The following is a 24,020-nucleotide window of genomic DNA, read 5'->3' as shown; positions in this document are numbered from 1 at the left end:
TTTCATAGGCAATACCTTTGACTACATGGGAGACTGAACATAGTTAATTTAGTAAGTATAGTTTTTCCCATTAGTGTTTCTTTCTGGTTTTTCCTCTGGTGGGCACATTTATCTTTGGCTTCATGATCATTAATTGTTATTTACAGGTGTGAATTTTTGAGTATTGTAAGTGAAAATACAATATGGGTATGTCTTTTTTCATTAATTCCTTTCTGTGTGACCTTGGAATAGTTACAGGAACATTTTGGAAACCTCACTTTGCAGGCGTATAGGAGAAGTAAATCAAATAGCATAATTAAAGCTGCTAGTGTAGGAGTTGCTGCATAAGTCTTAAGTGCCTGTATTTGCTTTTATTTCACTCTGCTGTTTGCTCTCTACTGGTATCACCAACAGAGAACAACGCTTTCCAGAAACATGTCTGTCAAATTAATCTTCCCTTTCCTCTCACAGGTCTGTCCTCTCTCCCTTCCCCAAAGAAGGGAGTCTAATTCTATATTTATAATTTTGTGTAGTTCGTGCAGTATGCAAGTGGCTGGTAAAATGCTAAATTTAGAGGTTACTTTGAGAAGTGAGGAATACCAGCAAAAAATTCTAGATAGACACTTGCCTTGTTTAACTTGCTTTACTGGAACAAGTGGACTGAGCTCAGCTTTGCTGTGACTGGCCCTTGTCGGTGAGTGGTGTCCCTGCTGAGAGTATGTCCATGCTAACTCTGATTCTGGTCAGTGGTTAAAAGCTTTCTGGGTGGGTGGTGATCCTTAGAGGCTGGAGCTTGCCAGGTGGCTGGGCCCTTTAGGGCAGCTATGATCCTGTAGTGAGCATGGTTTGCTCACTACATGGAAGAACAAATAAAATGGGCAGGGTGTCATGGCCTCAGCCCCCCAGAAAAGGACTGCATATAAACCTACGAAATAAGACTTGCTCAGATATTCACATACTTAATCACATGACTTGATGCAAACCCTGAAAATCCAGATGTCACCAGCTGATTGTCTTTAGTATATATACTGTGTGGTTTATGTCTTGTCAAGATTAGCTCAAAACAGCTATGTAAATGTAGAGTTCGAAATTTAGATTGAAATTTAGGAAAGCTAAGCATTCCTTCTACCAGGAGGGACCATCTTTCTACTGCTTGTTGGGATACAAACAGGATTATTAAAAAGAACTTTGTGTGACTCACAAGAAAATAGCATTCTGAAGTCTTGGCTTTCTCCTATTTAAGGCCTCCTATTTATTTCTTTAGAGAAACCCAAGGAAATTAACATGGATTCTATATTCACTGCTCTTAGATGCACTGAGGTAACGCCATTCTAACCTCATTAAAAGTCTCTCTTGTATTTCTAACTGACATACTTAAATTTCACTGTGCATTTTAGATATTCTTCTATTGTTGGTTGCAATTTCCAAATGTTAATCTCAGTTCCCAGTTATCTATGTCACAGTGTGAATGGATCTACTGCTCCTTCCTTTGCAATCAGTCTCCATGTCTGTAATAATGCGAACCTCTCACTATAGTGAACATGAAGCTCTAATAGCAGTATGGCTTCTTAGAAGGACGTTTATGTTAGACAGTATTTAGCTGGGAAAGAAATGAACTTTCAGACAGTCCTGAAGGAAAAGTATTTCTTGTTTTTATGAGAAAATGACACACTACATGCTAACAAGGAGCCTTTCAAGAAGTTGTTTGTTTTCTGTCAGTGATATCATTTTGGTGTCATTGTTTGGACCATCACTATCATGGGTTTTGTTTGATTTCACTTGTCTTATAGTTCCTAAATTACAAGTAGAAGTCAGAAACTAGCTGTTGGTTCCCCCTTTTGTTGAAGGTGGCTGCTGAGTAAAAATTCTGAAAGAAAAAAAAAAATGCCAGCCGTGGTGGCGCACACCTTTAATCCCAGCACTGGAAGGCAGGCAGAGGCAGGCGGATTTCTGAGTTCAGGGCCAGTCTGGTTTACAAAGTGAGTTCCAGCACAGCCAGGGCTATACAGAGAAACCCTGTCTCAAAAAATAAATAAATAAATAAATAAATAATAAAAAATCTTTTTAAAAAAGTGGGGAAACAGGTAAAATTAATTTTAATCTAGAAAACTACTTGAGATAATTCAGTTTATAAGTTCTGGAGAGATGGCTTGATGGTTAAGAGTACTTGCAGAGGACTAGTGTTTGGTTGCTAGCACCTATGTCGGACAGCTCACAGCCACTAGGAAGTCTGGCCCCGAGGGCACCCCTACTCAAGTACCCACATATACATATAAATCAAATGTTTTAAATATTTAAAAAGACATATTGAGCTTGATAGTTTTATGTCAACTTGACACAGCTAAAGTTATTTTAAGGCGGAAACCTCAATTGAAAAAAAAAAAAAAACGCCTCTGTAAGATCTAGCTGTAGGATATTTCTTAATTAGGGAGGACCCAGCCCATTATGGAAGTGGCCATCCCTAGGCTGGTTGTCCCAGGTGTGGTAAGAAAGCAGATTGAATAATTCATGGGAAGCCACCCAGTAAGCAGCACCCTTCCATAGTCTCTGTATCAACTCCTGCCTCAGGTTCCTGTCCCGTTTGAGTTGAATTGAGAGATCTCCTGCCTCTGCCTCCTGAGTGTTAGGATTGAAGGTGTGCACTACCATGCCCAGGCCTCGTGATTTTAACATCACCACAGAATGTTTAAAATAGTAGCTCTGTCGGCACAGGAAAGCTGTGCTTAGCAGGGAAATATTTTACTTCTGTTAGATTGAAATTAAATTACGGAATCAGTTCCTCACTCACACTAAGACAGTTTTGTGGTCTTCATGTTGGTCACAGCATTTCCGAAAGAACAAGAATGACTTTCAGATTCATAACTGAACTTTTTTCATTGAAAAAAAAAACTTAGCTGTGTGGTGGTGGCACACGCCTTTAATCCCAGCACTTTCGAGGCAGAGGCAGGCGGATTTCTGAGCTTGAGGCCAGCCTGGTCTACAAAGTGAGTTCCAGGACAGCCAGAGCTACACAGAGATACACAGAGATACCCTGTCTCAAAAAAAAAAAAAAAAAAAAAAAAAAAGTAACTTTTCCTGAGGTATTGCAATGTAATTTTTTTTCTCTGCTTATTAGCTGTGCTTGGTAGGGATGGGCTTTTCAGCATGGATTTCTCACTGAGCATCAGAGTCATTCCATGTCTAGATTGGGATTTGTAGATTGCTTAGCTGAATTATCTGCTGGTGATTTAGGAAATGGTGCAGAACGGATTTCTGTTTGATTGGCCTCCAGATTATTGAGTTTTGTATTGTTTTGCCAGGACTACAAGGGTAAACCGTTTGGTCTCAGATAAATCAGCTGATTCTGATAATGTCTGAGGCCATGGTTAAATCTATGAGCTCTGAGCCTGCCCTCGACTGTTGAAAAGGCTATGAAGCTCATGGCTTGTGACTGCAGAAAAGTTGTACTGGAGAATTCCCTATGCATAATTGTGATACAAGGAAAGAAGTCTTTTCTGACAGTTTTGTTAGTTCTTGAGAAAGGACAGACCAGGATTTTTCTTGTGAGTGGTATAAAAATCTGTATAAATTAGAAATCAGTATGTTAGTCCTTAGAATCAATTTGCACTTTTTGAATTTGATTTACAGTGACAAGTTTTTTTATCTTGATCTTTTAATGAGTTAACAACATTTAAAAGTAAGATTTCACCTTAAGGGGGGAAAAGTCTTCCAGCTTCCTTCTGGGAATTTTGAGAGACATCAATGATTTCCACCAAGGGGTGGACTGTAGATCACAGAAAATGTCTGATTCCTCTTGCAGAGAGCCAGCAAGGATTGATGGGGCCAAGCAGCATTTTATAGATGGGAAAAAGACTAGTTTGTGTCAAGAGAATCACAATCATGCTCACTAACCCTGAGAGCCCTCTTCTTTCGTTCTTCTTTCACCCTTACCTTTTCCTTAGTTCTTTTGTTATTTTTTCCTCTAAACATTTGTAAAAGTACATTTGTACATATATATGTATATTTCTCTTTAATGTTGCTTAATAAAAAGAAAAGGATTTAAGACAAGGAGACAGCAACAATATAGCGAAAAGCGTAGTAGAGTATAGGAACTGGAGCAGAGGAGAATTCTAAACATACACTAATAAGGGAATGTATTCCATCAGTGCCTGTTAATATATCCATATCATAATGCCTTCCTCCAAATTGGTTTATTTTAGATAGGAGAAAAATAATTTCTATTTATGAAATATTTAATATTAATATCTTAAATATTCACTAAGGTTAAAATTTGAGTTTCTTCCATATGAATATGAACCAGTAAATAGAGTAACCAGAATGCCCCACTTTTACAGAGGTTTATATTTAAGATGTAAGAAAGGGTAATAAGGCTGGATTTGATAGCTCGTGTTTATAATCACATTATGTGGAGAAAGAAGTAGAAATATTGAGAATTCAGGACCAGCCTAGGCTCTGTAGCGATCTAGATTTTTAAAGGTAGTGGGTAAAGTCTTCAATATTTTAAAGGGACATAAGTGCTTAGGAACAGGTAGGGTGTGGCTGAAGCAGCTAGATAATGTGGCCAGGGCAGGCCTGGTTGAGAAGCTGGTATATGAGTCTAGACCAAGAAAAGGTCACAGTCCATAGCTGGATGGAGGAGAGCTCCAGAGAAGAATGAACTCCAGGACTTGGGGCCACCGGCTGTGCTTGAGATAGAAAGGAATTAAGAATGACTGGAGTGGGCAGGCTGCTAAGAGATGAGGGCAGAGAAGTTATGAAGGATCTGCATGCAAAGGTGTAGATTAAGTGTATTACTGTATCAAAGAATCATAAGACAAAAGGACTGAGCAGTGTCTAAGCAGCTAAGACACTCAGGAGTCCAGTATCCTTTTCTTCTCTTGCCAGTGTTTAAAGAGTTTTGCCCTAATCTTTGTGATTAAAACTAGACTACTGTCAAGAAGATATTCTTGCCTAGAAAAATGATGGGAAGTGAACTTAAGGGCAGAGAATTTCCTTTTAAACAAGTTAGTTGCTGCATGCTTCACTTCGGTTTCTATTCCATAAGTGCAGTCAGTCGACCACATTCCATGGGCAGGGTAACTTGGCATCAAGAGAGATTGAGAAATTGTCTCGGGCTTGGTGACCATATGGCACGGAAAGGAAAAAAGAAGTGACATGTACTGTCTGCTACTCTTGCCATCACGATAGCCTATCAAAAATGTGACCTCCCTTCTTACAAAGAAAAACCAAAAGCCAAAAAGAAAACAAGAGCTCTCTATGTGCTGTGTTAATCCCAGGCTACTGAGAGTTCTGCAAGTCCAAATACCTAGAAATAAAACTCTTGTCTGCTTTATTTACCCTGTCCCTCCTACACTTGCCAGTGAAATCAGAAAGAGAATAGAAAAGGACTCCCAATTGGGAAAACAAACAGTAGGAACACTTTGTAGCTGAGAGCAATGCTGGATGGGTATGATGGAGTTACCATGTCCTGGCGGTGCAGGAATGCTGCAGGTCTGACTTCAGTGGGAACAAGTATGTCCATTGCATTAGGAGTCCTCTAATCCCTATCTGGATCCTCCATCCCTGTGTTAACCTCCTTATAGCCACATTAATGCTCACATTGAAAGTTTGTCTACTTTGGAAGATACAATTTCCATATGTCTATAGCTTATTCTACTATTGCACATTCTATAGCTTATCCTACTATTGCACATTCTATAGCTTATCCTACTATTGCACATTCTATAGCTTATCCTACTATTGCACATTCTATAGCTTATCCTACTATTGCACATTCTATAGCTTATCCTACTATTGCACATTCTATAGCTTATCCTACTATTGCACATTCTATAGCTTATCCTACTATTGCACATTCTATAGCTTATCCTACTATTGCACATTCTATAGCTTATCCTACTATTGCACATTCTATAGCTTATCCTACTATTGCACATTCTATAGCTTATCCTACTATTGCACATTCTATAGCTTATCCTACTATTGCACATTCTATAGCTTATCCTACTATTGCACATTCTATAGCTTATCCTACTATTGCACATTCTATAGCTTATCCTACTATTGCACATTCTATAGCTTATCCTACTATTGCACATTCTATAGCTTATCCTACTATTGCACATTCTATAGCTTATCCTACTATTGCACATTCTATAGCTTATCCTACTATTGCACATTCTATAGCTTATCCTACTATTGCACATTCTATAGCTTATCCTACTATTGCACATTCTATAGCTTATCCTACTATTGCACATTCTATAGCTTATCCTACTATTGCACATTCTATAGCTTATCCTACTATTGCACATTCTATAGCTTATCCTACTATTGCACATTCTATAGCTTATCCTACTATTGCACATTCTATAGCTTATCCTACTATTGCACATTCTATAGCTTATCCTACTATTGCACATTCTATAGCTTATCCTACTATTGCACATTCTATAGCTTATCCTACTATTGCACATTCTATAGCTTATCCTACTATTGCACATTCTATAGCTTATCCTACTATTGCACATTCTATAGCTTATCCTACTATTGCACATTCTATAGCTTATCCTACTATTGCACATTCTATAGCTTATCCTACTATTGCACATTCTATAGCTTATCCTACTATTGCACATTCTATAGCTTATCCTACTATTGCACATTCTATAGCTTATCCTACTATTGCACATTCTATAGCTTATCCTACTATTGCACATTCTATAGCTTATCCTACTATTGCACATTCTATAGCTTATCCTACTATTGCACACTCTATAGCTTATCCTACTATTGCACACTCTATAGCTTATCCTACTATTGCACACTCTATAGCTTATCCTACTATTGCACACTCTATAGCTTATCCTACTATTGCACACTCTATAGCTTATCCTACTATTGCACACTCTATAGCTTATCCTACTATTGCACATTCTATAGCTTATCCTACTATTGCACATTCTATAGCTTATCCTACTATTGCACATTCTATAGCTTATCCTACTATTGCACATTCTATAGCTTACAAGTTACAGAGTTACAGGCCTTTACATGTTATTTCTTTGATAAATACTGTTTTGTTTAAAAAAATAGGATTTTTGTGTTTTGTGTTTTTGTTTTTTTTCTATTCTATTTTCTGTGTCAGTGACTTGCTGAACTTGTTTTGTGGATGTGGCTCATATGCTTGCCCTTTAGATGCAGTTACTTCCTTTTAATAGTCTTATTTCAGTGAGATTCAACTTTATCTCTCACTTGAGTGGCCATTGTTTTTAAACCATATGTAAAAACAGGCAATTTGTAGGATGTCAACACCCTTAGCTAATGTTAACTTGTTATGTCAAGAATCTTTAGACTTCCTTTGAGAAAGGAATTCTGATTTGCTTGCTATATTGGAGTATTTGAGTGCAAGTCCTCAGTTTCTGCCAATTTATTTCCTTCCATCTTTGCTTACAAGTAGCCAAAGAGAGCCACCAACACAACCATGTTGTGATTCTTTTCAGCTACTTTTCTGGGGCTCTGCATTTAGAGGGATACTTAGTTCTGGAGGTAGACTTTTTATCAGTTGTTAGCTTTGTTTAAGAAACTTTATCAGTATTTTGTAGTATGTGTCTTTGTTGCTTGGTATGTAAGCTAATGTCATGTATCTTAAGATTTTGTTGCAAATGTACCCTACTTCTGGTAATTATTAATTCATGTTTTAAGGTTCTACTAAAACTGTACCTACTTCCCAATTCTTTATGTAAGAATTGGGACCCCAAAATGAAAGATGAGAATTTATATCTTGTCCCTGTAGTAGGCTTATTACTGTTTGCTGTGAGATGAGTACCATCTATTCTTTGAAGGAAAGGAAGACATCATCTTGGGACTGAAGTCCTAAAGACTTATCGTACCTTTGTACTATACTATATGTGCTTCCTGCTTTTCTTGTGATTACTGAGCCCACTGGTACCTTGAACTGATCTCATTTCTATGAAATGGGGAGTCTCTTATCTAAAGGTACATTGATGTGATCTATATTAATCCTTATTATAATTGATGAGGTGACTAAAGTAGTAGACTTGGCACAGTCTACATCATCATTAAGAAAAACAGTGAACGTGGTCCTCATTTTAATGTTTTTGAAACCTAACACAATTACATTCAAGTCAGAAGTTTTTTCATCTAAATATTTGAACTGTAAGAAAAACTGTATGCCGGGCAGTGGTGGCGCACATCTTTGATCCTAGCACTTGGGAGAAAAGGCAGGCAGATTTCTGAGTTCAAGGCCAGCCTGGTCTACAGAGTGAGTTCCAGGACAGCCAGGGCTACAGAGAGAAACCCTGTCTCAAACAAACAAAATGACAAACAAACAAACAAACAAAAAAAAACAAAAAAAGAAAGAAAAGAAAAAGAAAAACTATATAGCATAGCCGGGCAATGTTTTGTCATTATTTTAAATAGTATATTTTATGTATACATGTCTGTATGAAATACATGAAATTTCAAAACTCACTAGTTATTTTAAATGAAAAGTTCTCTATCTTAAAAATTATGAAGGTCTCCAATGTTTTAGGTGTTCATTGAGAAGTGTTTCTGAACCACTGAACTAAGAAAGTGCTCTGTGGACTGTGTTGTCTACATTTGTGAATCCTTAATGGAAATACAGAATAGTTAATGATGAAGTTATAATGTATTCCTAAGCCTGGAGGAGGGTGTAAGTCCTGTGTGTAAATTGTGAACATTAAGTAATGAAATATGGGTATTTTAAAGATAGATTTTGTATCTGTGGTTTTATTTTATTGTTTCTTTCTCATAGGGGGCACAATATATTTTTAACAACAAGAATCAGTAACTGGAAATACAAGGTTCATTATTTAATAATGTAAAATGAAGATCTGATCAGCAGAGGTAAGCATATGGCATTTCCTTTGCACTCACTTCATCATAGGTTAGAATACTGGCTGAATTTTGGCAAGTTTTTCGAGAGCCGTGAAGGCTGAGAGATTTTACTGTGCTGGCTAATGAATGAGTTGCTTGCTATGGTGCCATAATGTTGGCAGGAGACATTGGACTTAACAGTCAGAGACAAAGATGGGTTCTACTCAGAGCAGTCGGGCCAGGTGACATCACATAGCAACAAAGTATAGAAGAGGAGAGGAACCTGAGCTAAAGAATCCTGGAACTTTGATGGTGGACAGTCCACCCACCTGTTTCCTGTGTGGGAAGGCTTATTGTGTAGAATAGTAGCAGGTCTCTTCTTAGCTCTAGTGTGAGGCACTGGTGCTGGCTTTTCAGATGCCCATGAAGAGATAGCCTGGGACAAAGGCAACTGTTAGAGTCCTTGCCTTAGTAAGAGGTGCAGAGATACCAGAAATCAGTGAGCATTATCTCCAAGCAATTGTCGTCTCTAACTTGCTCTTCCAAATATGTGCTCTTGGTATGGATGTTTGTTATCTGTCTAAGTAGTGAAAATAGAAACCACTGACACCAGTTTTATACACACACACACACACACACACACACACACACACACGGAACTATTTTTCAATGCGTATGTGAATGTTTTAATTTTCACTTGTTTGTGCACCTTTTATTTTAACTTCCATGAAAATTAATGCCTTAGGTTTTTATGAGAGGAATTTTTTTTTAATTCAAAAGTGCTTTGTTCTTTAAAAAATATTTTCTTCATTTAACAAAAATATCCATTCATGGGTTATCATATGGATGGCATAGGGGAAGAAATGTTAGAAAAGCTTTATAACCAACACATCTTGTGGTAAAAGTAGCACTGCTGGTTGGTATCTCTGGATTCTGGTCCTGCTTGGTTGGATTAAGCTAAGCTAGGCTTTTAAGTTGGCATTTCTGTTGTGTTTCTCATGATCTCTCCCCCTTTTAACTAAGGTGCTGTTACCAGATTTGCCCTCTGGGTATAAATTAAAAATGACTGAAGTTCAAGCAATGGTAGAATTCTCCGTGGAGCTAAACAAGTTCTACAACGTGGATTTATTCCAAAGAGGGTATGCATTTTATAGTAAGAATTTAATTATAGTTTTTATTCCAGCATATATGTGAAAAAAAAAGAGAGCTATATTTAGGTGATTATAGTCTAAGTAATTTCATATAGCTAGATATTTGGAGATTATGCACATAGGTTTAGTGATAATGTTGAATATATTTAATATGTATTTGAGATTTTGTATTGATCATTGAGGGGGTGCGTTAATGAAAATGTATTATCTCATTTTTATAGTTTATAGGCATATTATATAATGGAGGAAAGTTATTTACAAAGAAATAGCTAAGTAGAAATATAAAGCATGTATAACAAAGATTCAAAAGAAATCAAGGAGGACATTTTTCTGTTAATAAAGTCATTACAGTGATATTAGCAGCAATAGGAAAACAGCCCAATTCTGCCATGTAGCCAGAGGAATTTCCTTCCCCACTTAAAGGTCTCCGTTAAGAGAAGGCAGCTCCTTGATGCTTTGCAGAAAAGTATTTCATGGTGAGTCAGGATAAAGCTTATTAAGGCAAGGAAGACTAAACTCTCAAGAGTGAGCATTTAAGAGAAACAAAGAATTGTTAATGAAAATTGCAGTCCGTATCCAAGACCTGTATGTGAGCTTCTCAAGAGAGAGTCTCATTTCAGTGCCGTTAGGTCTGTGTCTCAGTTACATGTGGGAAGCAGGGAATGGACAACATGGTTTAAGGACTAAGCAAGGCTTAAAATTTAACTTACAAATGAAGGCAAATTAAATGAGCTCATTTACTTTTTATTGTCTTAAAGAATTTCCGTTTGTAAATGAAATTTAAGGTGGTTTTCAAGGAGCCTTAGGTTCAGTGGCATTAGAGAAATGCTAAAATGGTGGGCTTCAGTGTTACCAAGACCTTCGCCCTACGTAATCATGGTTGTTGTTGTTGTTGTTGTTGTTGTTGAAGATTTGTGTGTGTGTGTGTGTGTGTGTGTCTGTGTCTGTGTCTGTGTCTGTGTCTGTGCTATAAAGGTCAGAAGATGGGTTCAGATCCCCTGGAGCTGAAGTTGCTGGTGGTTCTGGGCTACCTGACATAAGACCTGGGCACTGAACTTGGGTCCTCTGCAAGAGCACTACCTCCTCTTAACCATGAGCCATCTCTCTAGCTTGTTTGTTTTGAGCATTTTTACTTGAAAGGTCTTAGGAAAACTGGCATTATCTCTATGGCAATTTTGACTTTATACAGAAGTTTCTTGACTTTAGCAGGAAAAGCTAACTAGATCTTAGGGTAAGGGATTTCTTCCTCTGTTTGTGTCCCTTCCTTTTATCCTGTCTGTTTATCTTACATCAGAGATAGGATTAAAATTCAGATAAGACTTAAAATAGGCAAAGGATGAAATGAAAGAGCCAAGTCTTAGAAATGTGAATATATTATTTATTCAGCTATTTTGTAATTTTTGAGATAGGATCTTGCTACGTAGTCCTGGCTGACCTTAAATTCATAACAGTTCTTGTTCATCAGTCTCCCAAGTGCTGGGATTATGACAGGTATGTACCACCACATGAATATGTTATTTTTAGAGGGTGTTTAGAACTCTAGAAGAAAGGTGATGGAAAGGCAGAGCTGTGTTTCTGATAGCCTTTAGTGTCTGAGATGAGTTGATAGTGTAGGTTTAGGATTCGGTGAGTTGTTGTGGGAAATATTTAAAAATGGCACCAAGCTGTGCTATGTACTCTGCTCCAGCCATGGAGGCTAGCCCCAGGAGGTGGTTTTCCTAGCTCTAGTTCCGTGCCTCAGAGCCACCTGTACCTTCCCAGCCATCCACCCCTGAGGCTAGTTGTCAAAAATCTCCTTAACCCAGTAAATAAAAACTCTAGAAGCTTATAATTCTAAGTCAGATTTATATATCAATAAATTCTCAATTCACAAGATGCCCACACAATAATTTCAGAGCCAGTTGATAATGATATAAATTGTCCACCTAGATAAGACATACTGTCCTGTAATTATCCATTCCTTATAAGATACTCATAGCTGCCTGTGTCTATTTAAAGCCACTCGGAATCTGGATTGTCTTTCTCTTCCTCCATCTTCCTCCCTTCTCTCCCCCTCCCTGTCTCTGTCCCTGAAACTCTTTGCTCTGCCTTCCTTTCCCTGTCCAATCATAGGCTTCTGGTTGCAGTAATATTTAAATTAATTAAGAGAAAATTCTGCTGCAGTGTGTCATTTCCCAGTGAGAATAGAATTATTATCATTATTACTACAAACACATGTTAATGTGGTATGTTAGTTATTCTGTTGCTTTGAAAAAATGCCATTAATAAATGCCATTATAAAAGAAACCGTTTAACTTGGGCCTTATAGTTTCAGAGAACCAGAGTCTGTTGGTAATAGCGCAAAGGCATGATGGCAGAAACAGCTGAGCACACATCTTGATCCTCAGTTTGGAGGCAAAGAGAGGGGGAAGTACACACTCTAGGAATTGCTCCCAGTCTTTTGAAACCTCAAAGCCTTCCCCAGTAACATACCTCCTGCAGTGAGGCCATACCTCCTAATCTGTCCAAACGATTCGACCACTGAGGACTGAGATTTCAAACATATGAGTCTATGGAGGCCATCCTCATGCAAACCACCACATATGGTAACACGGATGGTTGCATGGAAGGAATGGAAGTATATAGCCTAGAGTGGTGGTTCATGTATGCAATTCCTAGCACTTGGGAAACCAGCACAAAAGGCTACTCTGCGTTACGTAACTGTTTCAGGCTAGCCTGCACTACACAGGAAACACTTTTCAAAGGAAAAATAAATTAGCACAGCAAGCCTTTCGGAGGCATCTACAGAATGCTCATGTGTTAACTGAAGGGCTGTGTGTGCATTGTGCTATGCTGTCCACTGCTGGCTCCATAACCTGCTGACTCACCTCCTGGATTCCAAAAGAAGTAGGGAACCAAATGGGGTCAAAAGTAACTGGATCTATTACTAGTCTAGCCAGGTCCCCGGGTTTTTTTGAAGAAAAACTCTTAGAATGTAGGTTTAAGATCCACACCTTTTCAGGGTGATAGAGTTGTTTGTCCAAAGGCAAAGGGAGGGTGGAATTAGGGTGGCAGAGTTGTGCTGAATGTGACTGAAGTGAGGGCTACAAGTAACTTTGTATAGAATTTATCCTCTTTGTCTCTTTGTATGTAGCTCACATCCTCTGCACCAAGTCTAGGTCTAGCTTATCTTAAAGTGGTGGGGGCTCAATAACTAATAATAGTAAGAGAGTTTCTAGGTTTAAGGAGTTTGTTTTTCAGAGGGTTTGGCTTAATTTTGCTATGTTGTTTTTTTAAAAAATGAAAATAGCCTGTTAATGTTTTTCTTTCCTCCAGTATATTTCATGTAGCCTCATTCATTAGTTGGCTAGCCTATCTTGACTCGGACAACAGAACTCAAAAATAATTTACCCACAATACAAGGCACCTTGAATTGGCATGCTGTTTCATCCAGTGTAGTCTGCTGGTTAAGAAAGTTACAGAACACAGCCAGGAATCCAGGCTGCTGGCTTTTTAGACTCAACATATAGGCTAGGCACATTTATATCTGAAACAGCCATGGCCTAGTCCACACTTTAAAAGCTCATACCTGTAATTGTTTTTGAAACATGCTTGCTCTGTAGATGTAATCATTACCACTTGGGCATCAGAGTTCTTTGCCCAAGCACAGAACTAAACTTCCTAAAAAGCATTTTGTCAATCTAAGAATGCCCACGTACAGCCTACCTTAATTCTTTCAGTGAATTTTGAAGAAAAATGTACACTTAACATTTTTTTTTGTCAATTTTTTTTTCTTTCCATTTTTTATTAGGTATTTAGCTCATTTACATTTCCAATGCTATACCAAAAGTCCCCCATACCCACCCACCCCCAATCCCCTACCCGCCCACTCCCCCTTTTTGGCCCTGGCGTTCCCCTGTTCTGGGGCATATAAAGTTTACGTGTCCAATGGGCCTCTCTTTCCAGTGATGGCCGATTAGGCCATCTTTTGATACATATGCAGCTAGAGTCAAGAGCTCCGGGGTACTGGTTAGTTCATAATGTTGATCCAACTATAGGGTTGCAGATCCCTTTAGCTCCTTGGGTACTTTCTCTAGCTCCTCCATTGGGAGCCCTGTGATCCATCCATTAGCTGACTGTGGGCATCCACTTCTGTGTTTGCTAGGCCCCGGCATAGTCTCACAAGAGACAGCTACATCTGGGTCCTTTCGATAAAATCTTGCTAGTGTATGCAATGGTGTCAGCGTTTGGATGCTGATTATGGGGTGGATCCCTGGATAAGGCAGTCTCTACATGGTCCATCCTTTCATCTCAGCTCCAAACTTTGTCTCTGTAACTCCTTCCAAGGGTGTTTTGTTCCCACTTCTAAGGAGGGGCATAGTGTCCACACTTCAGTCTTCATTTTTCTTGAGTTTCATGTGTTTAGGAAATTGTATCTTATATCTTGGGTATCCTAGGTTTTGGGCTAATATCCACTTATCAGTGAGTACATATTGTGTGAGTTCCTTTGTGAATGTGTTACCTCACTCAAGATGATGCCCTCCAGGTCCATCCATTTGGCTAGGAATTTCATAAATTCATTCTTTTTAATAGCTGAGTAGTACTCCATTGTGTAGATGTACCACATTTTCTGTATCCATTCCTCTGTTGAGGGGCATCTGGGTTCTTTCCAGCTTCTGGCTATTATAAATAAGGCTGCTATGAACATAGTGGAGCATGTGTCCTTCTTACCAGTTGGGGCATCTTCTGGATATATGCCCAGGAGAGGTATTGCTGGATCCTCCGGTAGTACTATGTCCAATTTTCTGAGGAAACGCCAGACGGATTGCCAGAGTGGTTGTACAAGCCTGCAATCCCACCAACAATGGAGGAGTGTTCCTCTTTCTCCACATCCACGCCAGCATCTGCTGTCACCTGAATTTTTGATCTTAGACATTCTGACTGGTGTGAGGTGGAATCTCAGGGTTGTTTTGATTTGCATTTCCCTGATGATTAAGGATGTTGAACATTTTTTCAGGTGCTTCTCTGCCATTCGGTATTCCTCAGGTGAGAATTCTTTGTTCAGTTCTGAGCCCCATTTTTTAATGGGGTTGTTTGATTTTCTGAAGTCCACCTTCTTGAGTTCTTTATATATGTTGGATATTAGTCCCCTATCTGATTTAGGATAGGTAAAGATCCTTTCCCAATCTGTTGGTGGTCTCTTTGTCTTATTGACGGTGTCTTTTGCCTTGCAGAAACTTTGGAGTTTCATTAGGTCCCATTTGTCAATTCTCGATCTTACAGCACAAGCCATTGCTGTTCTGTTCAGGAATTTTTCCCCTGTGCCCATATCTTCAAGGCTTTTCCCCACTTTCTCCTCTATAAGTTTCAGTGTCTCTGGTTTTATGTGAAGTTCTTTGATCCATTTAGATTTGACCTTAGTACAAGGAGATAAGTATGGATCGATTCGCATTCTTCTACATGATAACAACCAGTTGTGCCAGCACCATTTGTTGAAAATGCTGTCTTTCTTCCACTGGATGGTTTTAGCTCCCTTGTCGAAGATCAAGTGACCATAGGTGTGTGGGTTCATTTCTGGGTCTTCAATTCTATTCCATTGGTCTACTTGTCTGTCTCTATACCAGTACCATGCAGTTTTTACCACAATTGTTCTGTAGTAAAGCTTTAGGTCAGGCATGGTGATTCCACCAGAGGTTCTTTTATCCTTGAGAAGAGTTTTTGCTATCCTAGGTTTTTTGTTATTCCAGATGAATTTGCAAATTGCTCCTTCTAATTCATTGAAGAATTGAGTTGGAATTTTGATGGGGATTGCATTGAATCTGTAGATTGCTTTTGGCAAGATAGCCATTTTTACAATATTGATCCTGCCAATCCATGAGCATGGGAGATCTTTCCATCTTCTGAGATCTTCTTTAATTTCTTTCTTCAGAGACTTGAAGTTCTTATCATACAGATCTTTCACTTCCTTAGTTAGAGTCACGCCGAGATATTTTATATTATTTGTGACTATTGAGAAGGGTGTTGTTTCCCTAATTTCTTTCTCAGCCTGTTTATTCTTTGTGTAGAGAAAGGCCATTGACTTGTTTGAGTTAATTTTATATCCAGCTACTTCACCGAAGCTGTTTATCAGGTTTAGGAGTTCTCTGGTGGAATTTTTAGGGTCACTTATATATACTATCATATCATCTGCAAAAAGTGATATTTTGACTTCCTCCTTTCCAATTTGTATCCCCTTGATCTCCTTTTGTTGTCGAATTGCTCTGGCTAATACTTCAAGTACTATGTTGAAAAGGTAGGGAGAAAGTGGGCAGCCTTGTCTAGTCCCTGATTTTAGTGGGATTGCTTCCAGCTTCTCTCCATTTACTTTGATGTTGGCTACTGGTTTGCTGTAGATTGCTTTTATCATGTTTAGGTATGGGCCTTGAATTCCTGATCTTTCCAGAACTTTTATCATGAATGGGTGTTGGATCTTGTCAAATGCTTTTTCTGCATCCAACGAGATGATCATGTGGTTTTTGTCTTTGAGTTTGTTTATATAGTGGATTACATTGATGGATTTTCGTATATTAAACCATCCCTGCATTCCTGGAATAAAACCTACTTGGTCAGGATGGATGATTGCTTTAATGTGTTCTTGGATTCGGTTAGCAAGAATTTTATTGAGGATTTTTGCATCGATATTCATAAGAGAAATTGGTCTGAAGTTCTCTATCTTTGTTGGATCTTTCTGTGGTTTAGGTATCAGAGTAATAGTGGCTTCATAAAATGAGTTGGGTAGAGTACTTTCTACTTCTACCTTGTGAAAAAGTTTGTGCAGAACTGGAATTAGATCTTCTTTGAAGGTCTGATAGAACTCTGCACTAAACCCGTCTGGTCCTGGGCTTTTTTTGGCTGGGAGACTATTTATAACTGCTTCTATTTCTTTAGGGGATATGGGACTGTTTAGAAGGTCAACTTGATCCTGATTCAACTTTGGTACCTGGTATCTGTCCAGAAATTTGTCCATTTTGTCCAGGTTTTCCAGTTTTGTTGAGTATAGCCTTTTGTAGAAGGATCTGATGGTGTTTTGGATTTCTTCAGGATCTGTTGTTATGTCTCCCTTTTCAGTTCTGATTTTGTTAATTAGGATTTTGTCTCTGTGCCCTCTAGTGAGTCTAGCTAAGGGTTTATCTATCTTGTTGATTTTCTCAAAGAACCAACTCCTCATTTGGTTAATTCTTTGAATAGTTCTTCTTGTTTCCACTTGGTTGATTTCACCCCTGAGTTTGATTATTTCCTGCCGTCTACTCCTCTTGGGTGAATTTGCTTCCTTTTTTTCTAGAGCTTTTAGATGTGTTGTCAAGCTGCTAGTATGTGCTCTCTCCCGTTTCTTCATGGAGGCACTCAGAGCTATGAGTTTCCCTCTTAGAAATGCTTTCATTGTGTCCCAAAGGTTTGGGTACGTTGTGGCTTCATTTTCATTAAACTCTAAAAAGTCTTTAATTTCTTTCTTTATTCCTTCCTTGACCAAGGTATCATTGAGAAGAGTGTTGTTCAGTTTCCACGTGAGTGTTGGCTTTCTGTTATTTTTTTTGTTATTGAAGATCAGCCTTAGTGCATGGTGATCTGATAGGATACATGGGACAATTTCAATATTTTTGAATCTGTTGAGGCCTGTTTTGTGACCTATTATGTGGTCAATTTTGGAGAAGGTACCATGAGGTGCTGAGAAGAAGGTATATCCTTTTGTTTTAGGATAAAATGTTCTGTAGATATCTGTCAGATCCATTTGTTTCATCACTTCTGTTAGTTTCAGTGTGTCCCTGTTTAGTTTCTGTTTCCATGATCTGTCCATTGGTGAAAGTGGTGTGTTGAAGTCTCCCACTATTATTATGTGAGGTGCAATGTGTGCTTTGAGCTTCACTAAAGTTTCTTTAATGAATGTGGCTGCCCTTGTATTTGGCGCATAGATATTCAGAATTGAGAGTTCCTCTTGGAGGATTTTACCTTTGATGAGAACAAAGTGCCCCTCCTTGTCTTTTTTGATGACTTTGGGTTGGAAGTCAATCTTATCAGATATTAGGATGGCTACTCCAGCTTGTTTCTTCATACCATTTGCTTGGAAAATTGTTTTCCAGCCTTTTATTCTGAGGTAGTGTCTATCTTTTTCTCTGAGATGTGTCTCCTGTAAACAGCAAAATGTTGGGTCTTGTTTGTGTAGCCAGTTTGTTAGTCTATGTCTTTTTATTGGGGAGTTGAGACCATTGATGTTAAGAGATATTAAGGAAAAGTAATTGTTGCTTCCTGTTATTTTTGTTGTTAAAGTTGGCATTCTGTTCTTGTGGCTGTCTTCTTTTAGGTTTGTTGAGGGATTACCTTCTTGTTTTTTCTAGGGCATTGTTCCCGTTCTTGTATTGGTTTTTTTCTGTTATTAACCTTTGAAGGGCTGGATTCGTGGAGAGATAATGTGTGAATTTGGTTTTGTCGTGGAATACTTTGGTTTCTCCATCTATGGTAATTGAGAGTTTGGCTGGGTATAGTAGCCTGGGCTGGAATTTGTGTTCTCTTAGTGTCTGTATAACATCTGTCCAGGCTCTTCTGGCTTTCATAGTCTCTGGTGAAAAATCTGGTGTAATTCTGATAGGCTTGCCTTTGTATGTTACTTGACCTTTTTCCCTTACTGCTTTTAGTATTCTATCTTTATTTAGTGCATTTGTTGTTCTGATTATTATGTGTCGGGAGGAATTTCTTTTCTGGTCCAGTCTATTTGGAGTTCTGTAGGCTTCTTGTATGTTCATAGGTATCTCTTTCTTTATATTTGGGAAGTTTTCTTCAATAATTTTGTTGAAGATGTTTGCTGGTCCTTTGAGTTGAAAATCTTCATTCTCATCCACTCCTATTATCCGTAGGTTTGGTCTTCTCATTGTGTCCTGGATTTCCTGGATATTTTGAGTTAGGATCTTTTTGCATTTTCCATTTTCTTTGATTGTTGTGCCGATGTTCTCTATGGAATCTTCTGCACCTGAGCAGCAGGGGTCGCCATCTGGGTTCCGGGACTCCGCGGGACCTAGGAAATTAGTCTGAACAGGTTAGAGGGTGCGCCAGAGAACCGGACAGCTTCTGGGATGGGCAGAAGCACAGAGCCGCTGAGGCAGCAGCCTGGGCGGGCCGCAGACAACCGGCCACCACCCGGACCAGAGGACAGGTGTCCGCCTGGCTTGGGAGACGGCCTCAGCCTCAGCAGCGGTCACCATCTTGGTTCCGGGACTCAGCAGAACTTAGGAAATTAGTCTGAACAGGTTAGAGGGTGCGCCAGAGAACCGGACAGCTTCTGGGACGGGCAGAAGCACAGAGCCGCTGAGGCAGCACTCTTGGCGGGCCGCAGACAACCGGCCACCGTCCGGACCAGAGGACAGGTGTCCGCCTGGCTCGGGAGGCGGCCTCAGCCTCAGCAGCAGCGGTCGCCATCTTGGTTCCAGGACTCCCTGGAACTTAGGATTTTAGTCTGCACAGGTGAGAGTCTGCACCACAGAAGCTGACAGCTCCTGGGAACTGCCAAAGCAACACAGCTTCTGAGAGAGGCCCTGGTTTGGGCCTTCTTCTTCGACCAGGAGGAGGTCCAAAAACAAGATATCTGCGCACCTTCCCTGTAAGAGAGCTTGCCAGCAGAGAGTGCTCTGAGCACTGAAACTCAGAGGAGAGAATCTGTCTCCCAGGTCTGCTGAGATAAGGTAACAGAATCACCAGAAGAACAATCTCTAAACAGAGTCAACTATAACTACTAACTCCAGAGATTACCAGATGGCGAAAAGTAAACGTAGGAATCCTACTAACAGGAACCAAGACCACTCACCATCATCAGAACCCAGCACTCCCACTTCGCCCAGTCCAGGGCACTCCAACACACCCGAAAACCTAGACCTAGATTTAAAAGCATATCTCATGATGATGGTAGAGGACATCAAGAAGGACTTTAATAAATCACTTAAAGAAATACAGGAGAACACTGCTAAAGAGTTACAAGTCCTTAAAGAAAAACAGGAAAACACAATCAAACAGGTAGAAGTCCTTACAGAAAAAGAGGAAAAAACATACAAACAGGTGATGGAAATGAACAAAACCATACTAGAACTAAAAAGGGAAGTAGAAACAATAAAGAAAACTCAAAGTGAGGCAACACTGGAGATAGAAACCCTAGGAAAGAAATCTGGAACCATAGATTTGAGCATCAGCAACAGAATACACTTAACATTTTTAATATAATCTTTGATTCATCTTATATCAAATATCTTTTAGATCAGAAACAAAGTATTTTTATTTTCCAAGTCCCAAGTCCTAGTTCCTCTGAGGTCCCTGGATCCTGATGTAAAGTGACTAATTATTTCTTTAGCTTTTTCTCTCCTGTTCCATCTTACAGTGCTTAGCTAGTAGAAACCATTTAGGATTGCTTTTTCATCTCCAAAAGTTTCTTAGGACATTGTTTAATTTCTTCCTAAGTTCTTATAAATAACATTTTAATCATCCCATTAACGAGTTACTATTTTTCTAATCTGCAATTTCTTTATTATTTTTCTACTTCTTATAATTAATATTTACATTGTTCATAAAGTCATTGTGTTTTAAAATTTTGTTATAGCAAGTACCAATCCTAAGTATTGATTTGTGCATTTTTTATTTATTGCTATGGTAATATATGTATAACCAGCTAATAGCAAGCACAGAGCTTATAATAGCATTGCATCAACATGTATTTCTGCTCCTAAAGCTGTACTAGCTAAATAGTTCTGTTGAGCTCTTTTAGCTTGCCTGATCTTTGCTGGGTTCATTCATCAATCCAGTCAGCTGACAGCTTGGCTGAGTACTAGCTGATGCGGAATAGCCTCAACTTGGCAGACACAGCTTTCTTTACAGATTTTTATCCTACGTCTTGTTATCATGCAGTGGCAAGGATCCAAAGAGAGAAAGAAGCCATTCAAAGAGCTCTCTTAGCACTTAGAATTGGTCAGAGGAGCATGAACACACCTACACACACACACACACACACACACACACACACACACAGAGAGAGAGAGAGAGAGAGAGAGAGAGAGAGAGAGAGAGGAGAGAGAAATGTGATAACATTTTTAATGCCATATATGCTTTCTTTAGTGATATTTTTTGTTTTTTATATTTATTTTCTTTTTCTTTTTTTGTCTTTTTTTTCTTTTTCTTCTTTGTTTTTTTTTTCTTTTTTCTCCTTTTTTTTTCTTTAGTGATATTTTTATGATGTGGTATGTGTGTGTCCACCTGCATGTAGAACACATGTGCTCCAGCATGCACACAGAGGTCAGAGGACAACCTGCAGGGGCAGGTCTCTCTCCACCTATGGGCTCTAGCTCTCAAGTTCAGGCCATCAGGCTCAGAAGCAAGCCAGCTTAAGCCACTGAGTCATCACTGCCACCTGTTCCCTGTTTTAACCACTTTTACCTCACACGATTCTGTTTAGAGTTTAAGAAAAATATTGTAGAAATACAGCATTCTTTTAACCACTAGATTAAATTAATATTCACAGCTTACATCTGATTATATAGCTAATTTTTTTTAAAGCTAGAATCAGTGACATAATCTAAAGGCTTACACTCAGTAGTTTTTAGAAGAACACTCAAGTGGTGCTGTGTCCTTTTGGATACATTACAGAACGTACAGTGTCTGGCTATTTCTTTTTGTGACAAGATTGATTTCCAATATTAACTGTCTGGTGAACCTTTATAAAGCTTTCTATAACCTAATCAGTGGTGTCCTTTGAAGGTCTTTGCCCAGGGTGATTATTTTACGACGAGTTTCAGAACAGTGGCATTTCTCTAATTGGCAAGCTATTACTTCATTAGCTATTTGGCTGCTGTGCAGTGCAGTCTGTGTAGGGCATAGGTTTTGTTCCTCCTGTCCAGTAGCTTTCAGGATATTGTCCTGTGCCCTGGTCCCTTTGCGTTACAGTCAGATTTTCTTCAGTGGCAGGGTGACCTCACAGGTTCCTTAGCATTTTTAATGATGCTGCCTCATTTTTCTCTTTTTTTTTTTCTGATATACTCTAGTGTTTATTAAATTATAAAGTTTTTTTAATAAAAAAGAAAAATGCAGACTAAGAGAAACCTCCAAGTACAAGGACAAGACAGCAAGTCTTATGGAAGGGAACACCATGAAGTGTGTTACAGCTTCTGAAACGTATTAGCTCCAACTATAGTTGTTAATCATCTGTTTTAAAATCCCAAAGTCACATCAAGCTTCCTGCTCATAATGATATCCAATATCTCACAGGTGCCAAATTTTATTGAAGAATTTATACCAATCCATGCAGAAAAAATAAGGTAGTGCAGGAGTCAGATGAGGACCATTAATGCACAGGGGCACACTAGCCAAAAGAACTAAAAACTTAAAAAATACACTATAAAGTAAACAGATGTCAAGAAAACTGTGTTATACTGAACAGCTCTCAACTATCAATACCCCAGTTCCTCACATTAAATAAATTTGAGCAGAGACATGTTAGACATTTTAATTTCAGGTCTGTCTTTCCCGTATCCCTTCCCCCCCAACTCCCACAATGCACTACTAAGGATGAGTGTAATGTTACGTGGGCAGAAATTTACCCTTGGTTTAACCTTGCCAGTTACTGCTGGCATCTGATTCTGTTTCTTCAACGGAGGTATCTGGTACTCTGCCAAAAGATGGCGATTCATGATCTTCTTCTCCTTCACCTCTATAACTCCTTTCAGCTATGCTGTCTCCAATGAGTTGTAAATGAGCAAGAGTCTTCCAAAGAAATGCCTGCATCAGGGGATGCTGTTACAGGACTAGTTAACTGACCATCAACTGATGTCGGGGGCCTTGTAGAAGATGGCACTGCAAGCTGAACAGAAGCTCCAGTCTGTGCTGATCCACTGTCCACCATCAGCAGAACTCTCTCTTGCTAGATTTATGGTATTGGTGTCACAGTCCAGCCTAAGTCCAGCTACTCCCTTCTTTGGTATATGTATTATATCTCGCTTAATCTTCCTGCGACGTCCATGTTCATTTCTCCTATATTGAACCATGTTTTCAAGATCAGCAACATACAGAAATCCAGCAATTAACATTTCCGTGTTCTTTTTTCCTTTGGAAAAAGCATCTTCTAGCTCCCGACTGGTGCGCTCATCATACTGCCACCACCCGTTCCTTCCTTCATAACACCAGGCATATTCACCCTTTCCTCTGCTTACAGCCTTAAGTTCTTCTGGTGACAACAAAAATTGTCAAGAAAATCCTCAGGACTCTCTTGTTGACAAAGAGCACATCGCTTCCCAAGCCATGAAGCACCCTTTACACACAGATAACAGAAAGCATGCTTACCGGGCAGACTGACAGTGTGGACACGTGTTTGTAGACAGAGGCACATTCGGGAACTGTCAGAGAAGGTGCAGTATTGGAACAGGACTCATTTGCCTTCTTATTGGTAGGAAGCATATTTATTGAGTGATCAATTTCACCACAGCCGGCCATCATTTCCATCACAGATTCCACAGGCACCAGTCACAAAATTCAAGCACCTTCTTTACCAGCTGTCAGCTGATTTGTAGTGTTGTCCTTGCACTGCTGGCTCACTCTCTGTGCTCTCAGCCCACCACAGCCACCTCCCAGTCTTTTCTCCTCCCTCAGTTTTCTCTGTTGTGCTTATGGGGCACCCCTCATTTCATGTTGGCTTCACACACAGTCTTTTCACATTATTCATAGGACACACTTGGAATTGGCTTTTCTAACAGTATTTTACTTAACTTTTTTCTTCCCTATTAATCTCTACTTTTCTGGTGATTATTGTAGTCACTACCAAAAAAAATCCAAATATGAAAAAAACCCCTCAATCCATATTTGCTAACTAAGGTAATATTTTATATAGTGCTAGGTTAAATGCTATTACAGTGTACCATACTGCTAATTAGGGGACTAGATAAGCAGGGCAGGAAACTGTAGTCCTGGGCCTAATCTAGACCTATCGATTGGTTCACTGGTTCACTGCATCCATGGCTGCTTTTTCTTAGCACAGAAAGAGTTAGTCACAAC

The 24,020-nt window shown here is 39.1% G+C and overlaps 1 protein-coding gene and 1 pseudogene across 18 annotated transcripts in view; one reads left to right on the top strand and one right to left on the bottom strand.

Moving 5' to 3' along the window:
* The window catches only part of Fam135a (family with sequence similarity 135, member A), an 89,727-nt gene that overhangs the window by 5,097 nt on the left and 60,610 nt on the right, over positions 1–24,020 (top strand). For 13 of the 18 annotated variants that reach the window (NM_026604.4, XM_006496234.3, XM_030242594.1 and 10 more), the window contains 2 exons: positions 8,777–8,868; positions 9,862–9,977. The exons of the other annotated variants lie outside the window; for them this stretch is intronic. In NM_026604.4, coding sequence (NP_080880.4) covers positions 9,901–9,977 — 77 coding nt within the window. In that variant the 5' untranslated portion in view covers positions 8,777–8,868; positions 9,862–9,900. The remainder of the gene's footprint in view (positions 1–8,776; positions 8,869–9,861; positions 9,978–24,020) is intronic. 18 annotated transcript variants of the gene reach the window in all.
* Gm30756 lies at positions 22,581–23,471 on the bottom strand (annotated as a pseudogene).

The sequence above is a fragment of the Mus musculus genome, chromosome 1 (genome assembly GCF_000001635.26).
Source record: "Mus musculus strain C57BL/6J chromosome 1, GRCm38.p6 C57BL/6J".
Taxonomy (NCBI): domain Eukaryota; kingdom Metazoa; phylum Chordata; class Mammalia; order Rodentia; family Muridae; genus Mus; species Mus musculus.
The sequence above is the reverse complement of the archived record's forward strand: the minus strand, read 5'-3'. Positions and strand labels throughout refer to the sequence as shown.